This window comes from Odocoileus virginianus, chromosome 2 (assembly GCF_023699985.2).
Source record: "Odocoileus virginianus isolate 20LAN1187 ecotype Illinois chromosome 2, Ovbor_1.2, whole genome shotgun sequence".
Classification (NCBI taxonomy): Eukaryota; Metazoa; Chordata; class Mammalia; order Artiodactyla; family Cervidae; genus Odocoileus; species Odocoileus virginianus.
The window spans coordinates 93,491,472-93,516,202 of record NC_069675.1 but is presented as its reverse complement, the minus strand read 5'-3'; the positions used below and the strand labels follow the sequence as shown (position 1 = coordinate 93,516,202).

General features: G+C 58.7%; 2 protein-coding genes across 9 annotated transcripts in view; one reads left to right on the top strand and one right to left on the bottom strand.

Moving 5' to 3' along the window:
- NIBAN2 (niban apoptosis regulator 2) overlaps positions 1-22,339 on the top strand; it is a 53,284-nt gene extending 30,945 nt beyond the window's left edge. Inside the window, exons 2-14 of the mRNA XM_020874904.2 lie at positions 2,112-2,242; positions 5,592-5,720; positions 8,639-8,744; positions 9,884-10,051; positions 15,453-15,568; positions 16,109-16,213; positions 16,298-16,460; positions 17,648-17,835; positions 18,551-18,706; positions 19,334-19,450; positions 19,576-19,683; positions 19,788-19,899; positions 20,337-22,339. Coding sequence (XP_020730563.1) covers positions 2,112-2,242; positions 5,592-5,720; positions 8,639-8,744; positions 9,884-10,051; positions 15,453-15,568; positions 16,109-16,213; positions 16,298-16,460; positions 17,648-17,835; positions 18,551-18,706; positions 19,334-19,450; positions 19,576-19,683; positions 19,788-19,899; positions 20,337-20,917 — 2,180 coding nt within the window. The 3' untranslated portion in view covers positions 20,918-22,339. The remainder of the gene's footprint in view (positions 1-2,111; positions 2,243-5,591; positions 5,721-8,638; positions 8,745-9,883; positions 10,052-15,452; positions 15,569-16,108; positions 16,214-16,297; positions 16,461-17,647; positions 17,836-18,550; positions 18,707-19,333; positions 19,451-19,575; positions 19,684-19,787; positions 19,900-20,336) is intronic.
- Positions 22,340-23,725: 1,386 nt separating this feature from the next.
- The window catches only part of LRSAM1 (leucine rich repeat and sterile alpha motif containing 1), a 33,953-nt gene continuing 32,947 nt past the window's right edge, over positions 23,726-24,731 (bottom strand). For all 8 annotated transcript variants that reach the window (XM_070453090.1, XM_020874908.2, XM_070453107.1 and 5 more), the window contains one exon: positions 23,726-24,418. In XM_070453090.1, coding sequence (XP_070309191.1) covers positions 24,293-24,418 — 126 coding nt within the window. In that variant the 3' untranslated portion in view covers positions 23,726-24,292. The remainder of the gene's footprint in view (positions 24,419-24,731) is intronic.

Here is a 24,731-nt window from a genome sequence, read left to right as displayed (position 1 = left end):
CTCTCACATCTGTTGTACATGACTACTGAAAAAACCATAGCTCTGACTACATGGACCTTTGTCTGCGATCCTATTTTCTCTATTTGGCCCCAGTTCATCGCCCCATCTCTTCCCCCACCACCCCCTCCCACCTCATCATTTTTCAGAACAATTCTCGTGGCCTTTGAGAGAGTTCTGGTTGTTTATGGTTTTTAAAAAATAGGCATTCAAAGCAAATTCCTCATTTGTTCTCCCCTTCCTCCCCTGAAAACAGAATCTGAACAGACATGAGCTTGTTCCAGGAAGGGAAGCACAGGCCTGTAAAGAGGGACCCATGGGCTGAGCTGCCTCTGGAAGGGGTGGAAGGAGTGGGTCTGCCACACACCCTTGGTGTGGGGTGTGGCACCTCCTCTCAGCCTTCTTCCCCAGCCCCCACCTCCTGCCTGGGCCCCAGGACTACATTCCAGCGGTCTCACTCACTATCTGTATGACCTTGTGTCAGTGACTTAACCTCTTTGCATCTCAGCGTTATCCTCCGTAATGCGATAACACCAACCATACCCCGTAGAGCTATTGTATGCAAGCTAAGTCACTTCAGTCATGTCTGACTCTTTGTAACCCCTTTGGACTATGGCCTGCCAGGGTCCTCTGTCCCTGGGATTCTCCAGGCAAGAATACTGGAGTGGGTTGCCATGCCCTCCTCCAGGGGATCTTCCTGACCCAGGGATTGAACCTGTGTCTCCTGTGACTCCTGCATTGCAGGCAGATTCTTTACTACTGAGCCACCAGGGAAGTGTCATAGAGTTATTGGGAGGATTAAATGAAGCTCTATCCTTGCTGGGTGCTCTTGCTATCTAGGGACCAGCCGTGGGAGGGATGGCGTCATGTCAGCCACTTTTCATTTGAGAAAGGACCAGGTCTTTGGAACCTTGAATCCAAGACTGTTAGAGGTGGTAGGGCCTGTCCATGATTGAGTTGGTCCTCCCAGTGCACAGGGGACACTGTGCACAGCGGGCCAGCACAGACCCCAAGTCCAGCTACTTAGGACGGGGAAGTCTTGCCTAAGGAGGAGGCCTGTTGGTGTGGGTCATGACCCTCTCTGGACCTCAGTTTATTCATCTGTCAATGAGGAGACCTGGGCAGCAAGTGCTGGGCCTGCTCTTGCACCCTGGGGCATCCCCTTCTCTGTTTAAAACCTGCTTTAGCAAAAGAGTGAGGCCAACAGCCAGTGACTGCAAAGTGGTGGTTAGTCCGGTAGATGAGTTCATTTTAGAATGTGGATTTTTTTTTTTATTGTAAAAAGAGTCATGCTCATAAAATAATTCAAATGCTAAACAAATGAATAAAGCAGAACCTGAAACCCGCCCTCTGCTTCTCATTCCCACGCTCAGATGTGCCGCCCATAACAGCCTGGAGTGCTGCCTCCTAGACCTCTTCTTTGAGGTCCTCAAGCGTAAATAAATCACATGCACCTACAGGAATAATCTTAAATGCGATGCTGTTCAACATGGGAGCCTGCAGAGCTCCTGATGCGGCAGAGTGCGGACACCTTCCTTTTGTTACGTGTACCGAGGTCCCCTTCATCTTCTGCCTGACCTGAGTGAACTGTTGGGTATCGAATCATTCCCACCCCCCCCGCCCCCACCTCCGTTGGCTTGTTTCTGGCAAGTTCTGGTGCATTCTGTGGGCTGGATTCCTACAGGAGCAAGGGCACGCGTGCACACGACCACCCTCCCCCTCCAAACACGCAGTCCCATCTTGCCACTCCCCCAGCTCCGGTTAAAGTGCCTGTTCTCTGCGTCCCAGCTGGTTTGATGGGGAAAAGGAAATCCATTTGCATTCATTTGCTGGCTGGAGAGACTGAGCATCTTTTCACTTGTCTGTTGGTTTCTTGCGTCTCTGTTGGTTTCACCGTCACGGTCATCGCCCCTTTTCCCGCCCAGAGGCTCACCCAGCCGTGCGTGGGAAAGGCCCTACCCTGGCCAGAAATGCAACGCAGATGCGAGTGCAGAGCCCATACGGACAGTTTTATGAGCTGGGATTTGGGGCAAGGCGGATGCCCCTCCCTGGCTCAGGTCACTGCCCGGAAGCAGTCATGCCAACCTCACAGCCCGTTGGTCCTTCCCTTTCAGAGAAGACCGGGAAGATCCTGACGGAGTTCCTCCGATTCTACGAGGACCAGTATGGCGTGGCCCTCTTCAACAGCATGCGACACGAGATTGAGGGCACTGGGTTGCCGCAGGCCCAGCTGCTCTGGCGCAAGGTGAGAGGTGCTGGGCAGGGGCAGGGTGACCTCCGAGGGCCTGGCAAGGATCCTTCCCTCTCTGGGCCTCGGTTTCCCGTGGTTGCTGGATGGTGTCTGAGGGCCCCACCCCGGCTTCTGAATAGGGAGGTGACCTGGTGGTGGCATCGAGGCTCCCATGGGCGCCTCCTCCCCAGGCCGGCCCCTCCTCCTACTGGGCTGGGGCTCTGAGTCATCTTGACAGGCCTGGTCCAAGCCTAGCTCCTCCTGTTAGAGTCTACGCACCCTCGAGCTAGTGACCTCACCTCGTGGGGCCTCAGTTTACTCACCTGTGAATGGGGATGGGCACACCTCCTGCGCCAGGTGGCCGTGAGGATTAAAGATCTGTGGGCCGGGTGCCTAGGGCTGGACAGATGCTTGACTGATGTGTCATCATCTCTGGCCTTGTCATTATCCTCTTACCAGTGGTAGGGTTATGTTTGCACAGTAAAGGTTTGTCCAGGTTTGCCTGCTCACCACTGAGGGGTTGGAATGGGCCAGAGGAGGCTAGTAGAGCCTGCCAGGGACGGGATCCTGTGGTCACCCCTGGCATCAGGGTGGGAATGGCACTGAGGAAGTGAGGGGCTGAGCACTTGGGGAGAGAAGCCAGGCCTTGCTGTTTCTGGGGTGCTGCAGTGGGCCCTTGTCTGGGTGGTCTGGGAGGGCTTCCTGGAAGAAGGGCCATCTCAGCTGAAGACCTTATGGGAGAAGGAATATCAGACCCAGGCAGTGACATGTGCAGAGGCCCAGAGGTGAGCCCATGGCTTGCTTGGGATGGTGGAGGGCAGGACTCAAGCCAGGTTCTAGACTCCTGACTTGATTCCTCTTTCTGCCTTGACCCCCAGTCTGCCTGGGTGGAGGGAAGGTCCGTGCTGTGTGTCAGAGCATCACCTGTCACTTTGATCTGGAGCCCAGGAAAATCTGTCTGGTCTCCTGATGTCATGGCAACCTCCTGACCTTTTACAGCAGAGGGCAGCTGTGGCCTGTACTGGGTGTCTGGCAGGGGCACACCTATATGATAGCAGAGAGGGCTTTGGACCCACCTCAGGGAGCTGCTTCCTGTGGGTTGCTCCCCTATTTGAAAGGAAATGTCACAGGCAGCCTGAATTCCAATAACCCAAGTCAGGAGCGGGGTCACCTGATGCGATCAGCATTTATCCTGCATGAGAAATGCCTTTCACACTCATCAGGTTGAGTGTTCATGGTCAGAAAACAGACGCAACATGTCAGCAGGAAGAGTAATATGAAATCACCCACAGTTTCAGAAGAGGAGGGATTTTGGGTCCCATTCACCACTCAGGAAACTGACCATCATGAGGCTAAGTCATGGTAACAATGATAATAGAAATCATTATCATTATCATCATCACATAAATTGTTTTTGTTAGAAATAATACTACTATTAATATAATAATAGTAGTGATAAAAACAACAGTTCTTTTCTGCGGGTGCTGCATCCAGCTGGCATGACATGGCTCAGAAGGACTGTGATTATGACCCGGCGCCCCTCCTAGAGGTGGACACCGGGGCTCAGGGAGGGAGAGTTGCTTGTCCAGGCTCCTGAGGCGTAGGCTGTCGGAGCCTGGGAGCCTGTGCTCTCACCATTCCCCAAAGATGCCCGTCGGCGGCAGAAGAGAGCTTTGCAGAGTCCAAAATATTTGGCCTGGGCTGTCTCCTGGGTTCCGCTTCCTGCAGACCTTCCAGTGGAAACACGACTCTGCCATTTGAAAGTCTTAAAAATAAAACCCAAACCCACATCTGAAAACCAATCAACCAGCCATTACGGGCTGTCCAGGATCCAAGGGTGGACTTTAGGGGGCAGGGTGCTGAGCCCCACTCACCCGGGAAAGCCTGAGCCCTGGGTTCCGGCTCTGAGCCAGAGTGGCGGCTGCAGACGGGGGAGAACAAGGGTCTGCCCGGGGTGTCTGGAGACCTCTTTGTGCTCTTTCTTTCTAGCGGAGACGGGAACTCAGGAGCTGGGGTGAGAGTAGGCCCCAGTCTAAATATAGACCACGCAGCCCAGGGGAAAGCCCACTGTCGTGGTGGGGAGGGGGTGCCTGGTGGGGGGGAACCATTTTCCTTTCCTGTAAATATTTTTGTCCCTGGGTAGGAAGCAGTCTTCGGGGTCCTATTGTTTGAGTACAATGGGCCCTCATTTTCCAGGAATGTTTTGGCATTTCCCCTCGAAGAGTGGCAGGGAGGTTGCTGGGGAGAAGAGGCCCGGTGAGGAGACAGGCCTGGGGGTGGGGGGTGCCTTGGGAGGGGCCGCCCGCCTCTGACTGCAGTTCCAGAGCTCGGAAGCTAGGAGAGGTTAGGCACCAGTCAAATTATACCTTCTCCCTTTATTACACAGGATACATGTTGCTTTTTGCAGAAGGCCCCATATTTGTTGTAGAGCCCACAGAGGCCTCTGAGAGACAGGAACCCTTGACTCCCGAGCTCCTCCCACCGAGGAGCAGGGCTGTTCCCTCTTGGCTTCCTGTTATCTCCTTTCCGGAAGTCTGTTTACTCTCCCTTCCCCCTCCCCAAATGTCAGTCTGAGGAGCTGGGAGACTGATGCAGACAGAACCCCAGCAGTGGTCACGGCAGCTCCTGTGTATTGGACTGCCTGCCCGGTGCCGACTGCCTGCATGATCCCTGCACCTGTCGTGGGGGCTGTCGTGGTCCCATTTTACAGATGAGGAAACTGAGGCTCAGAAAGGTGATGGGGCAGGCCTGAAGTCACACCGATCCTGTAGTAGAGTCGAAGCTAAGGCTTTGCGGGGAGGTCTCGGTGTTTCTGCTGCCCACGCTGGCCCCGAGTCTGCCAGGGTGTTGGTCAGATGGGAACCCTCTGGGCTGAAGTCCCCTCCTCCCCCATCCAGGTTAGTGGAGACCATCTTGTCACCTGTCAGAGCCGGGGAGGCTCTATGGCACCACCTTGGTCAAGTTTGTGTTGCCCTGAGGGGAAACAGGCTCAGAGCAGGAAGAGAGACGTGCTCAGGTGCCCGGCCTGTCCCCTCCGGCTGGAGTGACCATGGCAGTCCCACTGCAGGGAGAGTGGACAGGGACGCAGCCTGCTTCGGGCTTGGAGACCTTCCTGAGGAGGCCACCGTGTCTGCCTGGGGCCAGGACAGGGCCGGGGTCCTGGCTAGCTCCCCTGTCACAGTGCCTGGCCTGGGTTCTAGTCCCAGCATCACCGTGCCTCTGGCTGGACCTGGAGTGTGAGGCTGCTCCCCAGCCTCATTTTCCCCATCTGCCAAATGGGTGTGAGGCCGTGCTGCCTCAGAGGCCTCGGTGAGGAGTGAGATCAGGGCTCCCAGCCTCACTCCCCGCCCCTCGCCACCCACAGGTGCCCCTGGAGGAGCGCATCATCTTCTCGGGGAACCTCTTCCAGTACCAGGAAGACAACAAGAAGTGGAGGAACCGCTTCAGCCTCGTGCCACACAACTACGGGCTGGTGCTCTACGAGAACAAAGTGGTGAGGCTCCCGCCAGGCCTCCTGGGCCTGGCCCAGCGCTGCTCTCACGTCCCCACAGCTCCCCACTCTGCGATTGTTCATGCTACATGCCCCCCCGACTCCTGAACGTGAGACCCCACACCTCCACCCTCAGCCAGCCACCCGCACCCGCCTCGCAGTCACCAGGGCCAAAGCCAAACCTCAGCATCTTTCCCCCCACCCTTTCCCGCCTGCCCAAAGCTGGGCGCCCCCTCTCAGTGGCATTTCACCCATCCAGGCACCCAGCTCGCCCGGGTCCCCTTTCACTCTGCCTCTCCCCCGCAGAAGCAGCCCGTTACTGGCTCCGGGCCACCCCCACGGCCCTCCCAATCTCTCCATCTCTAGGGCCCTCCTCCCCCATCAGCCCCCTTCCTGCCTTGGGCTTCCACAGCCACAGCAAACTGGCCATTCCCCTGCCTCAGAGCACCCCTGGGTGCTGGTCCTGTCTTTTTTCCTTCCTGATGCCTCTGCTTGCAACTCCCTGCCCTGAAGCAGGGAAGTGGGGGGATGACTGTCCTTTTTTAAAAAATTTATTTATTTTTGGTTGCATTAGGTCTTTGTTGCTGTGTGTGGGCGTTTTTCTCGTGGCTTCTCATTCCAGTGGCTTCTCTTGTTGCAGAACACAGGCTCTGGGGTGCTCAGGCTTAGTTGCCCAGCAGCAGGTGGAATCTTCCTGGACTAGGAACCGAACCCGTGTCCCCTGCATTGGCAGGCGGATTCTTAACCACCGGACCACCGGTCTGGGGATGAGTGTCCTTTGCCTTGGGCCCTCAGGGAGGTCCCACCTGGTTGAACCACAGACCCAACTTCTGCCACATACTCCTCTCGAGCACCCAAAGGGCAGGCTTGAGCACTCTGTTTTGAGGCAAATCAGTGTTGTTGTTCAGTCGCTCAGTTGTGTCCAACTCTTTGTGACCTCACGGGACTGCAGCCACCAGGCTCCTCTGGCCTCCACTATCTCCTGGAGTTTGCTCCAATTCACGTCCACTGAGTCGGTGATGCTATCTAAGCATTTCATCATCTGCCACCCCCTTCTGCTCTTGCCTTCAGTCTTTCCCAACTTCAGGGTTTTTCCAGTGAGTCGGCTCTTCACATCAGGTGGCCAAAGTATTGGAGCTTCAGTTTCAGCATCAGTCCTTCCGGTGAATATTCAGGGTTGATTCCCTTTAGGCTTGACTGGTTTGATCTCTTTGCAGTAGAGTAGCAGAAGCAGAGTCAGGAGCAACCGATGCCTCAGGGCAGCAGTTCTCAGTGCACAGAATCACCTGGAAGGCTGGCGTAAAAACAGGTTGCTGCCTGTGGCTGATTCCTGTTGATGTTTGACAGAAAACAACAAAATTCTGTAAAGCAATTATCCTTCAATTAAAAAATAAATTCCAAAAGAAATTAAAACAAACAAACATACCAGGTTGCTGGGACTACCCTCAATTTGATTCAGGTCTGCAGTGGGGCTAAGAATATGCATTTCTGACAAGTTCTCATGTGACTTTAATGCTGCTCATCAGGGACCACTTTGAAAATCATTGCCTCGGAGGTTTCAGCCGCTCTCAAGAAATACGTTGAGTGGTGACACCTAGTGGCAGGCTGCAGCATGGCAGCCCTGCTGTATGAGCGCCTACGTCAGAACTATTTTTTCTTCCCAGTGGTATAAGAAAGCAGTTGTTCAGTCGCTCAGTCGTGTCCGATTCTTTGTGACCCCATGGACTGCAGTGTGCCAGGCCTCCCTGTCCTCTACTATCTCCTGGAGTGTGCCCAAGTTCATGTCCATTGAATCAATGGTGCCATCCAACCGTCTCATCCTCTGTCACCCCCTTCTCCTGCCTTCAGTCTTTCCCAGCATCAGGGTCTTTTCCAGTGAGTTGGCCCTTCGCATCTGCTGGCCAAAGTATTGAAGCTTCAGCATCAGTGCTTCCAATGAATATATTATTCTCCTCCCAAGCGGCCTTGTGTGGTGCTCAGGACCTAGAAAGTTAGTGGACAGTTCAGGGTAATCAAAGACCCTGGGCTCTAGAGGCTGACAGGCCAGGTTCACGTCCTAGGCTGGCTACTATACCAGTTATGTGACCTTGGGACTCGTAATGGTGCCCACCTCTGGATTGTGAGAATTCTGTGAAATGAAGCCTTTGGGGCCCACAGCCAGTACCTGGTAGGTAACGAACACTAGGCTAGTGATAACTGCTCCTTGTAGGGGCAGTTGTAGCAGTGGGGATAATATTAGGATGGCCAAAAAGTTTTTTTTCAGGTTTTTTCCCATAAGATGTTATGCAAAACCCCAAACGAACTTTTTGACAAACCCAGCCATAATCACATCAGCAGTGCTTACTGACCGTAGCTGTAGCGGGCACTGTGCTGAACGTTACCCAGTTATCTCCCTGGGTCCTTAGGGAGCCCTGTGAGGTAGGAACGATTATCACCCTGGTTTATAGATGAGGAAACTAAAGCCTGTTGTTGTTACTTAGTTGCTAAGTGGTGCGTATCCTGCCAGGCTCCTCTGTCCATGGGATTCTCCAGGCAGGAATACTGGAATGGGTTGCCATTTCCTTCTCCAGGGGAATCTTCCTGACCCCGGGATTGAACTGGCGTCTCCTGCATTGGCAGGTGGATTCTTTACCGCTGAGCCCAAACTAAAGCACAGGAGGTGTTATCCTCAACATCACACACGTAGTACTTAGTGAGGCCAGGATTTGAGCCCCGAGCCTGGGTCCTGCTCAGGACACCATGTTGCCTCTAGTCACAATGACGATCAAACTCCCTTCCCCTCTCTTCTCTTCCCCTACCCCTCCTCCTCCCTGTCTCGGGCAGGGAGCACTGAGTGGGGCCCTGGAGCCAGGTACAGACATTGGGTTTGGGCTTGGCCATACCTGTAGCTGCCTCCACCATCTCTCTTGCCCCCCCCTCAGGCTTATGAGCGGCAGATCCCACCCCGAGCGGTCATCAACAGTGCGGGCTACAAAATCCTCACCTCCTTGGACCAGTACCTCGAGCTTGTTGGCAGCTCTTTACCAGGTAAAGGGACCACCCATCCCAGGCCAAGTGCCCAGGGATTTGGCCGGAGAGTGTGGGGGGCATCCCTGGTTCTGGAACTCCAAGCTCCATGTCCAGCAGATGGGCTAGAGCTGGTGGCAAGCGCCCAGCACAACCTGAACTTCCAAGGGGAGGCCTGAGAGGGGTTTGCCTGAAGTCACCCAGTGAATTGGGGCCACACCAGTGTGAGTCCCACCCACCCCCCACTTCCTGAGCTCACTCTGTACCCTGCCCCTTCCCTGGGTCCCTGAGAAGTTCTGGGAGAAGATGATCCAGGTGCCCACCTTTGTAAACCACTGAGTCAACACTGCATTTGTGGGGAGCCGTCCCAGGTGACCCCACCCCATCAGGGACACCCAGAAGCTTTGTTGGGATCACGTCCACCTCTTAGCTGATCCCAAGGAGACCAAGGGGTAGTGAGATACCCCTGTGTGGGACTTGGTGATTGAGGACTCAGCTGGAGTCCTGATTTTCCTGGATTCCAGCCCCTGCACTGGGAGGGCTGACCTTGGGCTGTTGTGGAGACCCCACGAGGTGCTGTGTGTGTGTGTTGAGCCCAGCACAGGGACCCAGAGCCAGGACCCAAAGAAGAACTGCCGTTGTTCTGTTATTAACAGGAGTGACCCGGTCACAGCCCAGGACCGCTTATCTCTCTGGATCTCGAATATCCATGAGGACAAAACACAGAGAGAAAAATCCCCTTTTATTTACTCTGTATCCCCTGCCCCGATGCCTCCCTCCTACTTTGGACATTTAAGCCACCCTTTGGCTTCTGCAGCTGAAATTTGAAGGGAAACCCAAGACAGTAATGCTTGGCCCTTGACCCTGAGGGCTCCAATCCTGTGTTATTTGTGCCTCCTGCAAAGAGTTTAGAACCTGACCCCAGGGAAGTGGACCCATTACCAACTCTAAGAATTGGTGCTGGGGGGTTGGGGAGGCAGGCCTTCTCTTAGCGAAGCTGTGGAGCCTGAGAGAAGCGGCCTCAGCACTGACTCTGGTCATTCCGGGACAGGCCAGCCCTCTCTGGTCCTGGAGGGGCAGGGTGAGGGGTCAGCTGCTGGTCATCCTCTGGCCAAGGGAAGCCACAGAGGGCAGCCGCTCAGCGGGTGCTGTCTCCACAGGGACCACACCGAAATCGGGCTCCGCCCCCATCCTCAAGTGCCCCACGCAGTTCCCGCTCATCCTCTGGCATCCTTCGGCGCGTCACTACTACTTTTGCATGATGACGGAAGCTGAGCAGGACAAGTGGCAGGCCGTCCTGCAGGACTGTGTCCGTCACTGCAACAACGGTGAGCTGTCCCCTTGAGGCCTGGGGAGCTGGGAGCGGGGGTACCGGGCGCGTTGCTGAGTGGTGACACCTAGTGGCCGACTGTGGTGTGGCACCCCTGCTCTATGAGCCATTTTCCTTTTCCTTCTGGGGTTTTAGAAACCATGGTCAATTCAGTTCAGTTCAGTCGCTCAGTCACGTCCAACTCTTTGCGACCTCATGGACTGCAGCACACCAGGCCTCCTGTCCATCACCAACTCCTGGAGTTTACTCAAACTCATGTCCATTGAGTCAGTGATGCCATCCAACCATCTCATCCTCTGTCGTCCCCTCTCCTCCCGCCTTCAGTCTTTCCCAGCATTAGGATCTTTTCCAACGGGTCAGCTATTTACATCAGGTGGCCAAAGTATTGGAGTTTCAGCTTCAACATCAGTCCTTCCAATGAACACCCAGGACTGATCTCGTTTAGGATGGACTGGTTGGATCTCCTTGCAGTCCAAGGGACTCTCAAGAGTCTTTTCCAACACACAGTTCAAAAGCATCAATTCTTCGGCGCTCAGCCTTCTTTATAGTCCAACTCTCACATCCATACATGACCACTGGAAAAACCATAGCCTTGACCAGATGGACCTTTTGCCCTTAATGTCCCTGGTGACCCAGTTGACCTTCCCTGGTGGCTCAGTTGGTAAGGAATCTTCCTCCAATGCAGGAGACCCAGGTTCAATCCCCAGGTGGGGAAGATCCCCTGGAGAAGGAAATGACAACCCACTCCAGTATTTTTGCCTGGAAAATCCCATGGACAGAGGAGTCTGGTGGGCTATAGTCTATAGAGTCACAAAGAGTCAGATGTGACTTAGCAACTGAACCACCAACCACCACTTTTCCTTCTGGTTTTTGGAAACCATTGTCATGCTGTCCTTAACCCTCTCCCTTGATGAAGACTGTTCTGTGACGCTGAGAAAAAAATATAGGAAATTGTTTCCAGAGGGATGCGGTTGTTGAGCTCCTGAATCACAGAATAAAAACCCTGATTCTGCCACTTTCCAGCAACATGATTCCAGATCAACTTACCTCTTGGAGCCTCTGTAGAATGGGGATAATATCTTCTCCTGTATCTGAGAAGGTTTGGGAGGATTCACAGTTCTTGGTAAAGATTTTTTTATGGTGTCATTTTTTTCTTATCACTGACCTACCTGGTAGTGTGGGAACTTCCCTTCCTTCCTCAGGGCCTTGTTCTCGTCTGTGAAGTTACAAGGTCTCTTCCGGCTCACTTATTCATTCAACAGACCTTTCAGTGTTTCTCTGAGCCAGACCCAGGGCTGGGTGCTGAGAATGTAACAGGGAAGCAAGACCTGGTCCCTACCCACTCCCTGCCGGCAGCCTGAGGGCAGGGGGGACAGATGTTAAACAGATGAGGACACCAGGGGGTGATGAGTCAGGACTGTGCTAGGTGTTGGCTGGGAGCCCCCCAGGGAGCTTGGAGGGTGTGTATATACTGGGGAGTTGCTGAGCTTGTATGGGGGGAGGGGTTGATGAGGGTGGCATCCTCGAGGAGGCAATGGTTCAGCTGAGACCTGAAGGATGCATAATTCTAGAGCGGAGGGAGGCATGTTCCAGACTGAGGTCGCAGTGAGCATGAAGGGAGGCCTGGAAGGGGGGCAGTTTAGAGGAGGACGCATGGGGGCCTGAACTTGGGAGGGGGTGCCGGAAATGGAACTGGCGGGGCACTGGGGTCAGGTCTGGAGGGCCTCCTGAGGCTCAGAGGAGCTTGATTAGAAAGGCTTAATTGTTTCTTGGTGGGAGAGTGTGGAGGATGAGGGGCTCTCTGCCCCTGGGGGCGGAACAGCCCTGTCCTGGACCCTGAGCTTCCCTCCTGGGGACCAGGCCCACCTCCGCCCCGTCCCTGCTCTGCCCTCCCTGGCTGCCAGCGCACCTCGGGCACAGCTCCACTGGAGGCCGGACCATGGGCACCCACGCCTCGAGGCAGGATGTGCAGAGACTTGGCTCACCCCACCTGTCCTCTGTCCTCTCCACTCTCCAGGTCTGCCTCTGCCCCGGCTGGAATCTGCTGGGCGGCAGGAATCAGGGCTTGGGTCAGGCCAACCCCTGCCGCCCACAAAGGGCCTCCTGTTTGCAGGTCCCTGGGGGCCGAGGGGCCAGGACTGGGCAGGGCGCTCTGGGCTCTGACCGCCTGGCCTGGGGTACCTATTCTCCTCCCTTCCTCCTCCCCACTCCCTCCCTCCCCTTCATCCCTGGCCCAGGCCCCCTCAGTCTCCAGGTTTCCAAGGCTAATGGCAGACCTGGCCAGGTGACCCCAGGCGAGGCTGGCTGGGGACCGACCAGCAGGGAGAAGAGCGCCATTCATTTTCCCACGTGCAGAATGGCGGTTGTGATCAACTAGATTGCTAGATTATGGGGATTAATGAATGGGCGGGTCCTGGGTAGAGCTCTTGGCCCTGTGCCTGGCACATAGCAAGCACTCAGCTGGGAGGCTGAGGGGGTGGGTGTGGGTCCATGGGCAGGCAGGGAGGCCAGGGGAGAGCTGCTGGGGCCGGGTGGGGAGCAGGGGCATCCTGCAACTCTGTGTCAGGAGCTGACGGGGCGGTTTCAGAGGAGCCTCCCCCGCCCCCCACCCACCCCAGAACTGTGGGAAAGTTCTCGGCTTCCTTGGAGGTTGGGTCTGGAATTTGTGGGGCCTGGAATTGCTCATTCCGGGGGCTGCCAGGAAGTGGGGGGGGAGGAGGAGGCCAAGCTGGGTGGACGCCAGCTCGTCCAGGGTCCCCCTCACATCCTGCATTCCTGGAGCAGCTGGGGGCAGCAGGGGCGCTGAGCTGGGCTTCGGGGTGGGCCGGGGGTGCCGAGGTCAAGGCCTCTTCCTGTCTGCCCGCCATCCCCCTCTCCTCTGCGGGACTAAGGAGTGCCGCTTCCTTTCTCAGCCTGACCCCGAGGACCCCACGGGCAGGCGGGAAGGCTCCAGGTCTTGCTGGAGTCACTGGGCCCGGGTTCCAGCCTGGGGCAGCCGCCCTCTAGCGACTGTGTGACTACCTCCCCAGGCCTTGAGAGCTGCCGGCCCCTCTGAGAGTTGCGTTCCCCTCTGGGAACGCATGTGGGGTCTCGGCCTCAGCCTACTGGGGGCTGCCGTGACAAAGGGCCACAGCCTGGGTGGCTTCAACATTAGAAGTTAGCTTTTGCACTGTTCTAGACCCTGGAAGCCCCGCATCCAGGTGTCAGCAGGGTTGTTTTCTTCTGAGTCTCCTTGACCAGCAGGCAGCCAGCGTCTCCCTGGGGTCCTTGCATAGTCCCTGCTCTGTGTGTGCCGTTTCTTTGTCCAGATTTCTTCTTATAAGGACACCAGTCATATCGGATCAGGGCCCCGCCTAATCCCCTCCTTTTAACTTAATTACCTAAGTCCTGGGCTTCTCAGGGGGCGCTAGTGGTAAAGAACCCTTCTGCCAATGCAGGAGATGCAAGAGACGCAGGTTCAATCCCTGGGTTGGGAAGGTCCCCTGGAGAAGGAAATGGCAACCCACTCCAATATTCTTGCCTGGAGAAGCCCATGGACAGAGGAGCCTGGGGTCACACAGAGTCGGACACGACTGAAGTGACTGAGCACGCACACGCATGCACCTAAGTTTCCTCATCCAGACACGTCCCCTTCTGAGCAGCTGGGGGTCAGGACTTCATCGCGGCGCTTTGTCAGGACATGAGTCAGTCCCCAACAGCCAGGCTCCGGGGGAGGGCTCGGGAGGGGCCACCCTCACTTTTGACTCAGCCCCTCGGCGTGCCGAGAAGGGATGTCGTGAGGGTCTGAGGCTGCACGTCTGACCGGCCAGAGGCTGGGTTGTCAGCCGCCTCCTTGCTGCTGCCCAGCCCGTCCTGCCACCTGGAAAGCAGCCCCTGCCCAGCACGCCCGGCTTGCTGTCTGCAGAATGCAAATGTCCATGCACGAGTGAGGCTGTGTGTATAACACACAGACAGATTTTCTAGGCAAAACCTCGTCTCTGGGAGACAGTGTCCCCCTCCTTAATTAAGCCTGCTTCCCCCCCACCCCGGGCCCAGCTGGGCAGTACCCACCCCAGGGCTCGGTGGGACCCTCCTGGATGCAGGTTCTGAAATGCTCACGGCCCCGTCCCAGCCCTGGGAGCTGCCACTGCCAGGCTGGGTTCCGGGCCTGTTTGTCCACTGCTGAGCCCCGCTCCAGCCCTGAATGGCAGTGATTCGTGGGTCACCCGGATGATGGGAGGAGAGGCCTTCTCCAAGCCAGAGAGGGGCTTTTTCTCTGTGGGGGTGACTCAGCCCATAGTCATCACAGTGGGAGCTGGGATTTTAGAGGCCCCGGCTGCTGTTTGGCTCTGGAGACACAGCGGTCAGAGGCACGAGGCCAGGCGGGGGGTTGCCCGCTGCCAGGCTCCGAGGTGTTTAACCACGTCTTCCTGAAGTCGGATGTTGCAACTTCCTGTAGCCTGCCTCTCCAGCACCCAGGCGGAGGTCCACATCTTGTTCAGCAACCCTCTGGTCAGCACGGGGGAGGTGGGCAAACTCCTCTGGGCCCCCACTGCCACGTCCTCTAACAAAAGCAGTGAAATGGTGTTCCCAGTCTCCCGGATGCACAGCGGTGGGCACAGCGGCCCCAGGGCCCCAGGAGCCGGTCGGGGCTGCAGTTCCTGATGCAGAGAGTGCCCACCAGGCCTGCAGCTGGACCCTGGCCTTCCCAGTCCGCACTGTGGTCCCTGCAGCCCCTCCATGGGTGTGTGAGGCCAGGCTGGTCATTGCTCCCCCTGTTCAGAAGGGAACATTGAGGCCCTTTAGGGTTCGATGATCTTCCACAGGGCTTGGCAAATGACAGCCAGGGAACCAAACTGGGCCTATCGCTTGTCTGAGTAAATCCAGCTTTATTGGCTCGTTCATTCACACCCTGTCTGCGCTAACTTTCCTGCTACAGCAGTGGGTGGAATGGCTGGGGCAGAGATCACCCGCCTGCAAAGCAGAGCACGTTTACCATCTGGCCCTCTATGGGGGGAGTGTGCAGGCCCCTGATGGAAGGAGGGTCTCTGGGCACCTCCGGTACCCCCTCTGCTGTGTTTCGAGGCCTCTCCTGGTGGGGGGAGGGTGGGGGGAGGGTGGGCTCCCCCAGTGGTCCTGACTCTGTCACTCGCTGGCCTTGGCCCCTCAGCAGTGGCCTGACCCTGGAGCCTGATTCTTCATCTGTGAAAGCAGAAGCAACGACAGCGCCCACGTCTTGGGCTGGTGGGAGGGTTTAAGATGAGGAGGGGACGAAGGAGGATGTCTTGCTGCTGCTGGTGGATTGTTACTGCTGTTAACTGTCACTGCAACCTCTCCCGTCGCCGTTACTACAAGAGTGGTGGGGGCCTCGGGCGGGGGCCATCCTGCCAACCTCCTCCCTCCATCCCTGTCCCGAGCAGGGATCCCCGAAGACTCCAAGGTGGAGGGCCCCGCGTTCACGGATGCCATCCGCATGTACCGCCAGTCCAAGGAGCTGTACGGCACCTGGGAGATGCTGTGTGGGAACGAGGTGCAGGTGAGGCCGGGGAGGCTGCGGAAGTCCACCTGGGGCCCAGGGCTGGACTGCGCACGCCGGCGGGGCCCCGGGGCACTGGCTGCAGGTTTGGACCCAGACGACAAGCTGGGGAGGAGGGGGGGAGGCTGAGGTGGGCCACACAGATGGTTATTTTTGTTCAGTTGTTACCCGAGCACCAACCCTGGACTAGGGGCTGGGTGCCGCTGAGAATAAGAGGGGCACAGCCCTGGCCCCCAGGAGCTCTCTGTCTAGCAGGAGAAACAGATTTGACTTCCATGTGCCGGCAAGGGGGCCTGGGGGAGTATTGTAGATGGGGAGGCTGCGCATGCAGAGGTCCTGAGCTGGGGCCCCTGCTGGATTCTGCAGGACAGTCAAGCGGATCACCCGGGGCCTCCGGGAAGGATGCTCTGGAGACAGGGCAGTGGAGATGTGAAGCAAAGGGCAGCTTTGAGGGGGGCTTGAGTGGCCGGGTTTGCCGGAACATGGAAAGGGGCTGAGCACGCTCCAAACCCTGCTCCTGCCTGTGCCTCCTGGTCCCAGATCCTGAGTAACCTGGTGATGGAGGAGCTGGGCCCTGAGCTGAAGGCAGAGCTGGTCCCCCGGCTGAAGGGGAAATCGCAGGAGCGACAGCGGCAGTGGATCCAGGTGGGTGGCCTGGGCTCAGGAGTGGGGGTGGGGGGCCCACAGCTGCCTGGCACCCCCAGCCTGACGCTGACACCCTGCCCACAGATCTCGGATGCCGTGTACCGCATGGTGTACGAACAGGCCAAGGCACGCTTTGAGGCGGTGCTGTCCAAGCTGCAGCTGGCCCGGCCGGCCATGGAGGCAGTCATCCGCACCGACATGGACCAGATCATCACCTCCAAGGAGCACCTGGCCAGCAAGATCCGAGGTAGGCAGACCACCTGCTCTGGTTGTCATCACTGGGCGGGCAGGCTGGGACCACCCGCCCTTTGGGATCAGGGCCTCCCTCCTGCCTCTTTCAGGGGTCCATATACATGTCACGGCGGTGACTTGATTCATTAGTTTTTAAAAGCCAGAATCAAATCTGAGCCCTTGTTCTTCTAGCCCCTGTGAGTTGTTTGGTGGCTGTTATTTTTTTTCTTTGGCCTCATGGAGCGGCCAGTGGGATCTTAGATCCCCGGTCAGGGATTGAATGTGCGCTTCCACTGCAGGAAGCCTTAACCACTGGATCACCGGGGAAGTCCCAGGGGGCTTTTACGTCTGTAGACCCAGATCTTGGTGACCTAAGTAATGTTAGGAGGTTCCAGCCTTCTGTTCATCTTCGGTCAATCAGATTTACCATGGGCCATTTTAGCAACATCATCTGGACTTCGGGTGAACCACGTTGAACCAGCCTGTCTTTCCCGGGTCAGCTGGTGCCCGCTTCTGTCCTGAGCCTGGCGGGGTCCAAGCTCACTGTTGCTCCCCACACCCTGGTCACGGTTGTGGTGGTCATCAGTTCCCCGAGGGTTACTCTCTACCAGTTGTACTCAGCGTGAGCTGGTGAGGACACCGAGTTGACATTTATTGTGTGGAACAAACAGCATTAGCCAGACAGGGGAAGAGGAGGGACGTCAGAACACCCCTGGGTGAAAATGCGTTGGTGGAACGTCTTGGAGATGGTCCCTGCCCAGGGGTAGGCTGCCTTTTCCACAGTTTAGGCTGAGCCAGAGTAGGATTCGGGTTCAGGGTTTGCACAACCCAGAGGCTCTTTGAATCCACTGGGGTGTTTTTCATTTTTTGAAAAAACAAATGAGCAAGACCCCGCCCCAGGCCCCAAAAGTGAGTTTTCTCTTCCTCCAGCTAAACAGAAAAACTGCTGACCTTGAGACCTTTACATGGTCATTTTCTTTATTTCCTGATGTCCTAGTTTCAGGAATTTGAGAAGCCGATCTGAGATCGCTTTGTTATCTGTGCTCCATTTTAACCATTCCTCAAGAACTCTTCCCTTTGCTCATGTTGTCACCAGTGGTCTTCTTTAAAGAATGACACAGCCGCCTGCCTCTAGCCTAGAGACCTGGGATGGTGGGGGTTACCCCTGGGGGTGCTGTCCGCTAACCAGCTCCCTTGGCGCAGCCTCCATCCTCCCCAAGGCGGAGGTTTGTGTCCGGAACCACGTCCAGCCCTACATCCCGTCCATCCTGGAGGCCCTCATGGTACCCACCAGCCAGGGCTTCACAGAAGTGCGGGACGTCTTCTTCAAGGAAGTCACTGACATGAACCTGAATGTCATCAATGAGGGTGGCATCGACAAGCTTGGCGAGGTGAGACAGGCCCTGGGTTTGGTTTTGGGTCTGGTCTGGCCCCTGTCAGGCCCTCACTGTGATGAGGGCAGGCCCTTTTGCTCCTGGGCATAACCTGTGAACAGAGGATCTGCAGGAGGCATGGAGCCGGGCACGTCCATAGATGCCATTTTTGTGCCCCTCACAGATGGAGCCGGCCCCTCTTACTTCTGAGCTAGCTGGTTCTTGGGTTGAACAGCCTTCTACAGACCCCATATTGGGGTAGTCAACTGCCTGGAGCCCCACATAATTGTCAGGTCTGGCAGATAGAATTAGCCCTGTAATCTTGGCCTCTTCTCCACCCCAAACCGAGGAGTTCCACTGACAATAATAATCATAGAGTTTGAGAACCGTAGAGGACCCTAGAGATCATGAAAACCCATCTCCAGATTTGGAGGCCGAGGAAACCAAGGCTCAGAGATGGTGAGCGATTTGCCTAGGGCTGCCCAGCACTCAGGCCGGCCTGTCTCCACATGCTGTGCTGCCGTACCGCTCTCCTGCCTGCAGATCCCCATCCTTCCTGTCCCAGGTCCTCCAGCGCTTTCCCTGGTGATCCCCCCCCCCCGCCCCGGATGGCCTCCCCTGGTGCCAGTGCCAGCCCTGGAATCTGGACTCTGAGGGCCCAGGGGCTGCGGGGGCTGCCTGGCCCCTCCACGGCTTCAACTCAGGTCCCTCGTGTGTCCCTGCCTCCCTGCAGTACATGGAGAAGCTGTCCCAGCTGGCGTACCACCCCCTCAAGATGCACAGCTGCTACGAGAAGATGGAGCCGCTGAGGCTTGACGGACTGCAGCAGCGTTTTGACGTGTCCAGCATGTCTGTGTTCAAGCAGCGAGCCCAGATCCACATGCGTGAGGTGGGCGCAGGGCTTGCCTGCACCCCAGTTCTCCCCTCAGGTCTCCCCACAATCCCGCATGTTCTCTCCAGCTCCGGTCTCTTGGACATGCTCTTGGATCTGTTTGGATGCCTGTCCCTCTGTCCGCCTGGTTAAGTCAGACTCACCTCTTGGGTCTCAGAGACCCCTTCCTCCAGGAAGTCCTCCTGACTCCCTAAGCTCCTTCCCATAGGGTCCAGACCCTCTGTTCCCCTGGGAGAGGGGTGCTGGCGCTGGTGCCTGGCAGTTAGCGCTCTAGACACTCAGCAGAGGAGTGAGCCAGTGAAGGGGTGTCTGAGTGCCTGAGCATCCCTCTTCTGAGGGGGCACCCCACCTCCCCAGGGTCACCCCTCCTCCCAGGGGGCACCTCACCTCCCCGGGGGGTCACCCCTCCTCCCTGGGGTCATCCCTCCTCCCAGGGGCACCCTTCCTCCCCAGAGTCACCCTCCCCAGAGTCACCCCTCCTCCCAGGGGGCACCCCACCTCCCCGGGGTCACCCCTCCTCCCAGGGGGCACCCCACCTTCCCAGGGTCACCACACCTTCCCAGGGTCACCACACCTCCCCGGGGGGCACGCCTTCACGTGCCCTGTGGTGCACTCCACCTCCAGCAAATGGACAACGCCGTGTACACCTTCGAGACCCTCCTGCACCAGGAGCTGGGGAAGGGGCCCACCAAGGAGGAGCTGTGCAAGTCCATCCAGCGCATCCTGGAGCGGGTGCTGAAGGTGAGCCGCCCGGCCAGGCCCTGCCCCTCCACCCTGGAGGGGAGACGGGGGCCTGGGTGAGACGGGGGGCTGATGGAGCCCCCTGACCTGGAGCTCCCCGCACCCCGGCCCCTCTTTCCCGGCAGAAATACGACTACGACAGCAGCACTGTGCGGAAGCGCTTCTTCCGGGAGGCACTGCTGCAGATCACCATCCCATTCCTGCTCAAGAAGCTGGCACCCACCTGCAAGTCGGTGAGCAGCCCTCCACTCCTGCCCACCCCCTGTCCCCCGCCCAGAGCCTGACCCACAGCCCTGACTGCCCCTCTCTCTGCCCCCACGTCCGCCCCGGCCGGCAGGAGCTGTCCCGGTTCCAGGAGCTGATCTTCGAGGACTTTGCCAGGTTCATCCTGGTGGAGAACACGTACGAGGAGGTGGTGCTGCAGACGGTCATGAAGGACATCCTCCAGGGTCAGTGCCGCGGCCCCTGGGGGCGGGCAGCTGCAGAGCTGGGTGGGGCTGCCAGCTGTGTGGTCTCTGTTAGGACTCACTGCTGGTGGGTGGAGGAGGTGGGCGCTCAGAGGCTTCCTGGGGGCTCAGCTAAGCTCCAAAGGGGAGAGTCAGGCCGTGGGCTGTGGTGGGCCCACTGTTCATGGCACGGGCCAGGGGGCAGCGTCATGTCCCCGTGCCTTAGTTACAATGAGGGGAGTACATTCCGGGGGGTGTTAGGTGAGAGATGGGAGTTAGGGTCCCACCGCCTGCTCCCCACACTGAGGCCTCAAAGAAGCCTTGTCTGGTCGCGGTGCACACTCAGGCTGAGGGCTTGTGATGTGGGTCGCACAGTGCGGGGAGTGCTGGTGGCCGTCAGCGCCCCCGCTCAGTGTCCGTCACCCGCTTCTGTCCCGCAGCCGTGAAGGAGGCCGCTGTGCAGAGGAAACACAACCTGTACCGGGACAGCGTGGTCATGCACAACAGCGACCCCAACCTGCACCTGCTGGCCGAGGGCGCGCCCATCGACTGGGGCGAGGAATATGGAGACAGCGGCTGCGGTGGGGACCCCGGCATCCAGCAAGCAGCCCCTGTCTCGGAAAAGCGCCGGCGTGCCAAGCAGGTGGTGTCCGTGGTCCAGGATGAGGACGCGGGGCTGCCCTTCGAGGCCGCCCCTGAACCGCCATCACCCTCGTCCCCAGACGGCGTCACCGAGCTCCGTGGCCTGCTGGCCGGGGATCTGCGGGCTGAGAGCCCCCTGCTGGCCGGCCCCCTGCTCAACGGGGCCCCCGTGCAGGAGAGCCCCCAGCCCGGGCTGGCCCCCGAGGCCACCTCGCCGCCCGCCTCACCCCTCCGGCAGCTCCCATCCGAAAAGCTCGTGGGCCTTGAGCCTCCCAAGCCCAGCGACCAGGAGACCGGCGAGCAGGTGTCTGGCCCAGGCGGCTGCCCCCCCATCCACACCACCACCGAGGACAGTGCGGGGGTGCAGACCGAGTTCTAAGCTGGTCGCCCCCTGGAGCCTCTGTTGGACACAGCACACAGGCCACCCACTCCGGGGCCCTGGCTCGGCTCTGGGCGGGGAGCACAGGATCTGTGCCTTCCGGGCAGGGGGCGGGGGCAGGGCTGGTGTGGCACTGAGGGGGCTGGGCTGGGATGGGCCCACTTGAGTCACTTTATGGGTTTGGTCACACTTGGTTGCTCTGTTTTCTCTTCTGTGGGATGATCGCGGCTTTCCTGCTCCTGGGGAGGGGGGGTGGGCCGGGCACAGCGGGGGTCGGCCCTGGCTCCCTGAGTCCGCCCTCCCTCCCTGCCTGCCTGCCTCTGCGGCCCGTTCCCCTGGTGCGTCTTGCCACCCGTGGAAGGAGGGCGGTGAGAGCCGCGTCCACTGCCTGGCTTCTCCTGTCACCGAGGGGGCCCTCTTAGAACCAGGAAGCCCGAGCGCCAAGGCCCGTCTCTGGGCCCCTGAGGCCAGTTTTGGAGTGGACTCTGGCCTGGCTCCCCCACCCCAGGTGAAGGGACGTGCAAGGAGCGGGTCTTGAGGCTGGGGGTGCTGGGGGAGGGCTGCCTCTCGAGGTGGGGTGGGAATAGGAAAGGCCTGGAACGTGCTGGTCTGGGGCAAGGACGTGTCTGAGGGAAGGAGGGGGTGACCTCTGCAGAGGTACTGCTGGCGGGGTGGGTGGGGTGCCCTTGGGGGGGGGTTGCTGGAAGCTGAGACCCTGCTCGCCTCCACTTGCTGGGGTCTGGTCTCTAGGAGTCCCTCTGTCCGGCTGGGCTGGGTGTGGAGACACTGCTCAGAGACAGGGCTGGGTGGGTGTGGACGCTGTCTTCTCCGCGGTCCACTTCCAAGGTACATGCTGTCCCCCAAGGGAGCTGGCGGGGCTCGGGAGGGGCTGGGGGAGGGGCTGGGGTGCCCCAGGACACCACGAGCATTTGGGGCAGGCTGGGGCTCTAACGCACCACACCCTGACAACTCCAGGACTGTTCATATAGCCTTGCTGTTTCCCCCTCCTCAGCCGCTTGTTCCTGAGGGTGAGGGTTAAGTCAAGGTCACTCCCAGGGGCTGGGGCCGCCTGGTTTTCCCAGGCCCTCTCCTCTGCTGCTTTGAGGGGAGGGCAGGCAGGGCAGAAACCCGCTCCTTCAGGGTCCTCACCGCACCCCAGCCCTGGACCTCCCATCCCCTGGGTCTGTTTCCTGGGACCCACAGGACGAGCGGCGCTGGCTGGTGCTCAGGGACCCCCTTCGAGTCCCCTCCAGCCCCGATCTCAACGCCGAACTAACCTCTCCCACCAATACATTCCGTCTGAAGACGCGCTCCTCTGGTGCCTTCTCTTGGGACTTTCCAATCATCCTTCCCAGATATTGTATTGAAAATATTATGCAAACTGTTTAAGCTTCTACTAATCAATAAAATGCTTTATTTAAAGCCAGTGGCCCGTGTGTGATGCTGGCTGGGCGAGAGACCTGGGCTGGAGATGGGCCTGTGTACCTTGACTTGGGGGGCTCACAGCTTACAGGTGCATGTGACTAGAGTGCTCCTCGGAACCCATTTTCCAGAGGAGGAAACTGAGGTTCGGTAAGGAGGGGCACAGCAGGGAGGTGATTAGCCTGATGGTAGCTCAGACAGCTTCCTCTGCCGGGGGGTCTGTGCAGGGTGGGCCTCTGGCAGCTTCGGGCAATGGGGAGGGCAGCTGCTTTATGGCCATGGTGGGCGGGCTCACACTGTGAGCCAGTGTTTAAGACTCCTGCTCACAAGGGGAGCACTCCTGAGTGCTTACCATGGGCTGTGCGCATTACCTGCAGGACGAGGTAACCCCTGGGGGACAGGCACCATCATCACACCAGTGTGTAAACTGAGGCCCAGGGGGCAGGGAGGATGGGCGGAGGTTCTGGGTCATGGGGACACTTCCAGCCCTGCCAGCTGGTGGGGACAGGCTGCCCCTGCTGAGTGGGCATCTTGGGGGATGGGGGACTGTGGCCGAAGGTCTGTCAACAAGGGTGAAGGTGAGAAAACCAGGGCTCAGCCGGGTCTTGCTGTTGACTTTGGCAAGTCACCGAACCCAGTCTCAAACTGCTCACCTATAAAAGGGGGCCTCATGAGGGTTCAAAGAGACCCGCCAAACGCCCTGCTCTGCGTGGCCCTGCCCATCTCAGGCCGCCATCTCCCCTCTTAGCGGAGCGGAGCTCAGGAGGGTGTGGGGCAGGTAACCTGGAAAGCGGGTTCACTGACTGGCTCAGTGAGGCAGGGAGAGAGAGGGCCTGGCCCTACGTCCTGCCGGCTCTAACGCGGGGCCCGGGATGAGCGCGCAGTGCCCCCTGGTGGCCGCCAGCATGGGCCAGTTCCCCTGATGTCCCTCACTGAACAGGTGGGGATGTAGGGTCTGGAAGGCTGGCCCGGGTCCGAGTTACCTAGAACCCAGGCGCCCCAGCAGGCCCGCCTCTAGCCCAGAGAGAAAGCTGCCCTTGGCTCAAAACGATCTGCCCCAGAACACATGACCAAGTGCAGCTCTGCTGCAAGCACAAGGAGCACGGCTCCCCCTGGACTTGCGCAGCGAGCAACCTGCACAGCTGCACGGGCTCGGAGTGAGACGCTCTGTCCCGGTTACAGGGCCTCGGGCCCCCTGATCTGGGGTAATGGTTACACAGCACACAGGCGGCCCACACGGCCCCACCTGCTCCGAGGACTTTCCGAGACCTCCTCCTGAGCCCGGCCTCTCCACCTACAAAAGGGAGGTGTGGGTAACTTCACACACCTCACACCCACTTCCCCCCTCCCTGGGCTCCACTCGAGTCCAGTGATGACTCGGGAGGAGCAGGCTGGAAACAAGTTTATTGATGTTCCTGCTTCAGGTCTTTGAAGCTCAGGGTCTACCTCTGAGCCGCGTGGGGAGAGGAGGTGCAGGTCTGCAGGGCAGAGGGGCCCAGAGCTCAGGGGGTGGGTGGGGAGCAGCAGGGAGGGAGGCCAGGAGGGGCTGACATCGCTCGGGGCACCAGGCCTGCACAGAACACCTTCTGGCCAGTCGATCCCAGGACAGGCCGTGGTGGCCGCCCCTCCCCTGGGCCAGGGCCCTCCAGCGCTCCCACCACCCCTGCTGAGTGGGACAGCACTGCCTGGGTTCCCTCGAGGAGGACACTAAGGCTGCGGGAGGGGCTGGGATTGCCACAGCCAGCTGGGACCCTCGGTCCTGCTCAGACAGAGGTGTGACTGCTGCTGCTCCCGCCCCAGACCCTGTCGTCCTGCTGCAGGGGTCCCCCTGCCCCTCTACAGGATTTAAACTGCTCAGTCCTTGGGCAGGAACGCTCCTGTCTCTGCCCGGCCAGCCCACGGGGAACAGGAGGGAGCCGGAGCCCTGGGCCTGAGGGTGGCAGAGGCTGGTGCTCAGCTGCTGTGGTAGATGCGGAGGCGCTGGGCGATGTCCTGGCGGCACAGCGGGCAGATGCGCAGGGGCTGGCAGCACTGCTGGCAGCAGCAGACGTGGCCGCAGTTGAGGAAGATCATCTGGGCCTGGCGGGTGGAGAGCGGGAACGTCAGGGCCCCACCCCAGCCGGTACCCAGGCCCCTCGTCCTTCCCCCTGAAGATCTGACTGCATGGTCGTCAGACTCCATTCCCCGTCCATCACAGGATGCCCCTGCCCTCTGTACCAGCCATTCGGGGTGGGGGGTGGGGGTGGAGTGGTCCACAGCCTGTCTCACCAGCCCTGCTGTTACAGGATGTGCAGGTTGCTCCCAATTTAGGGACTTTTATGCACTTTGCCTCAAAATGACCCCAACGTTATGGATCACAAGCCGTGGACGTGTCCGTGCTTTGCCTCAGCAT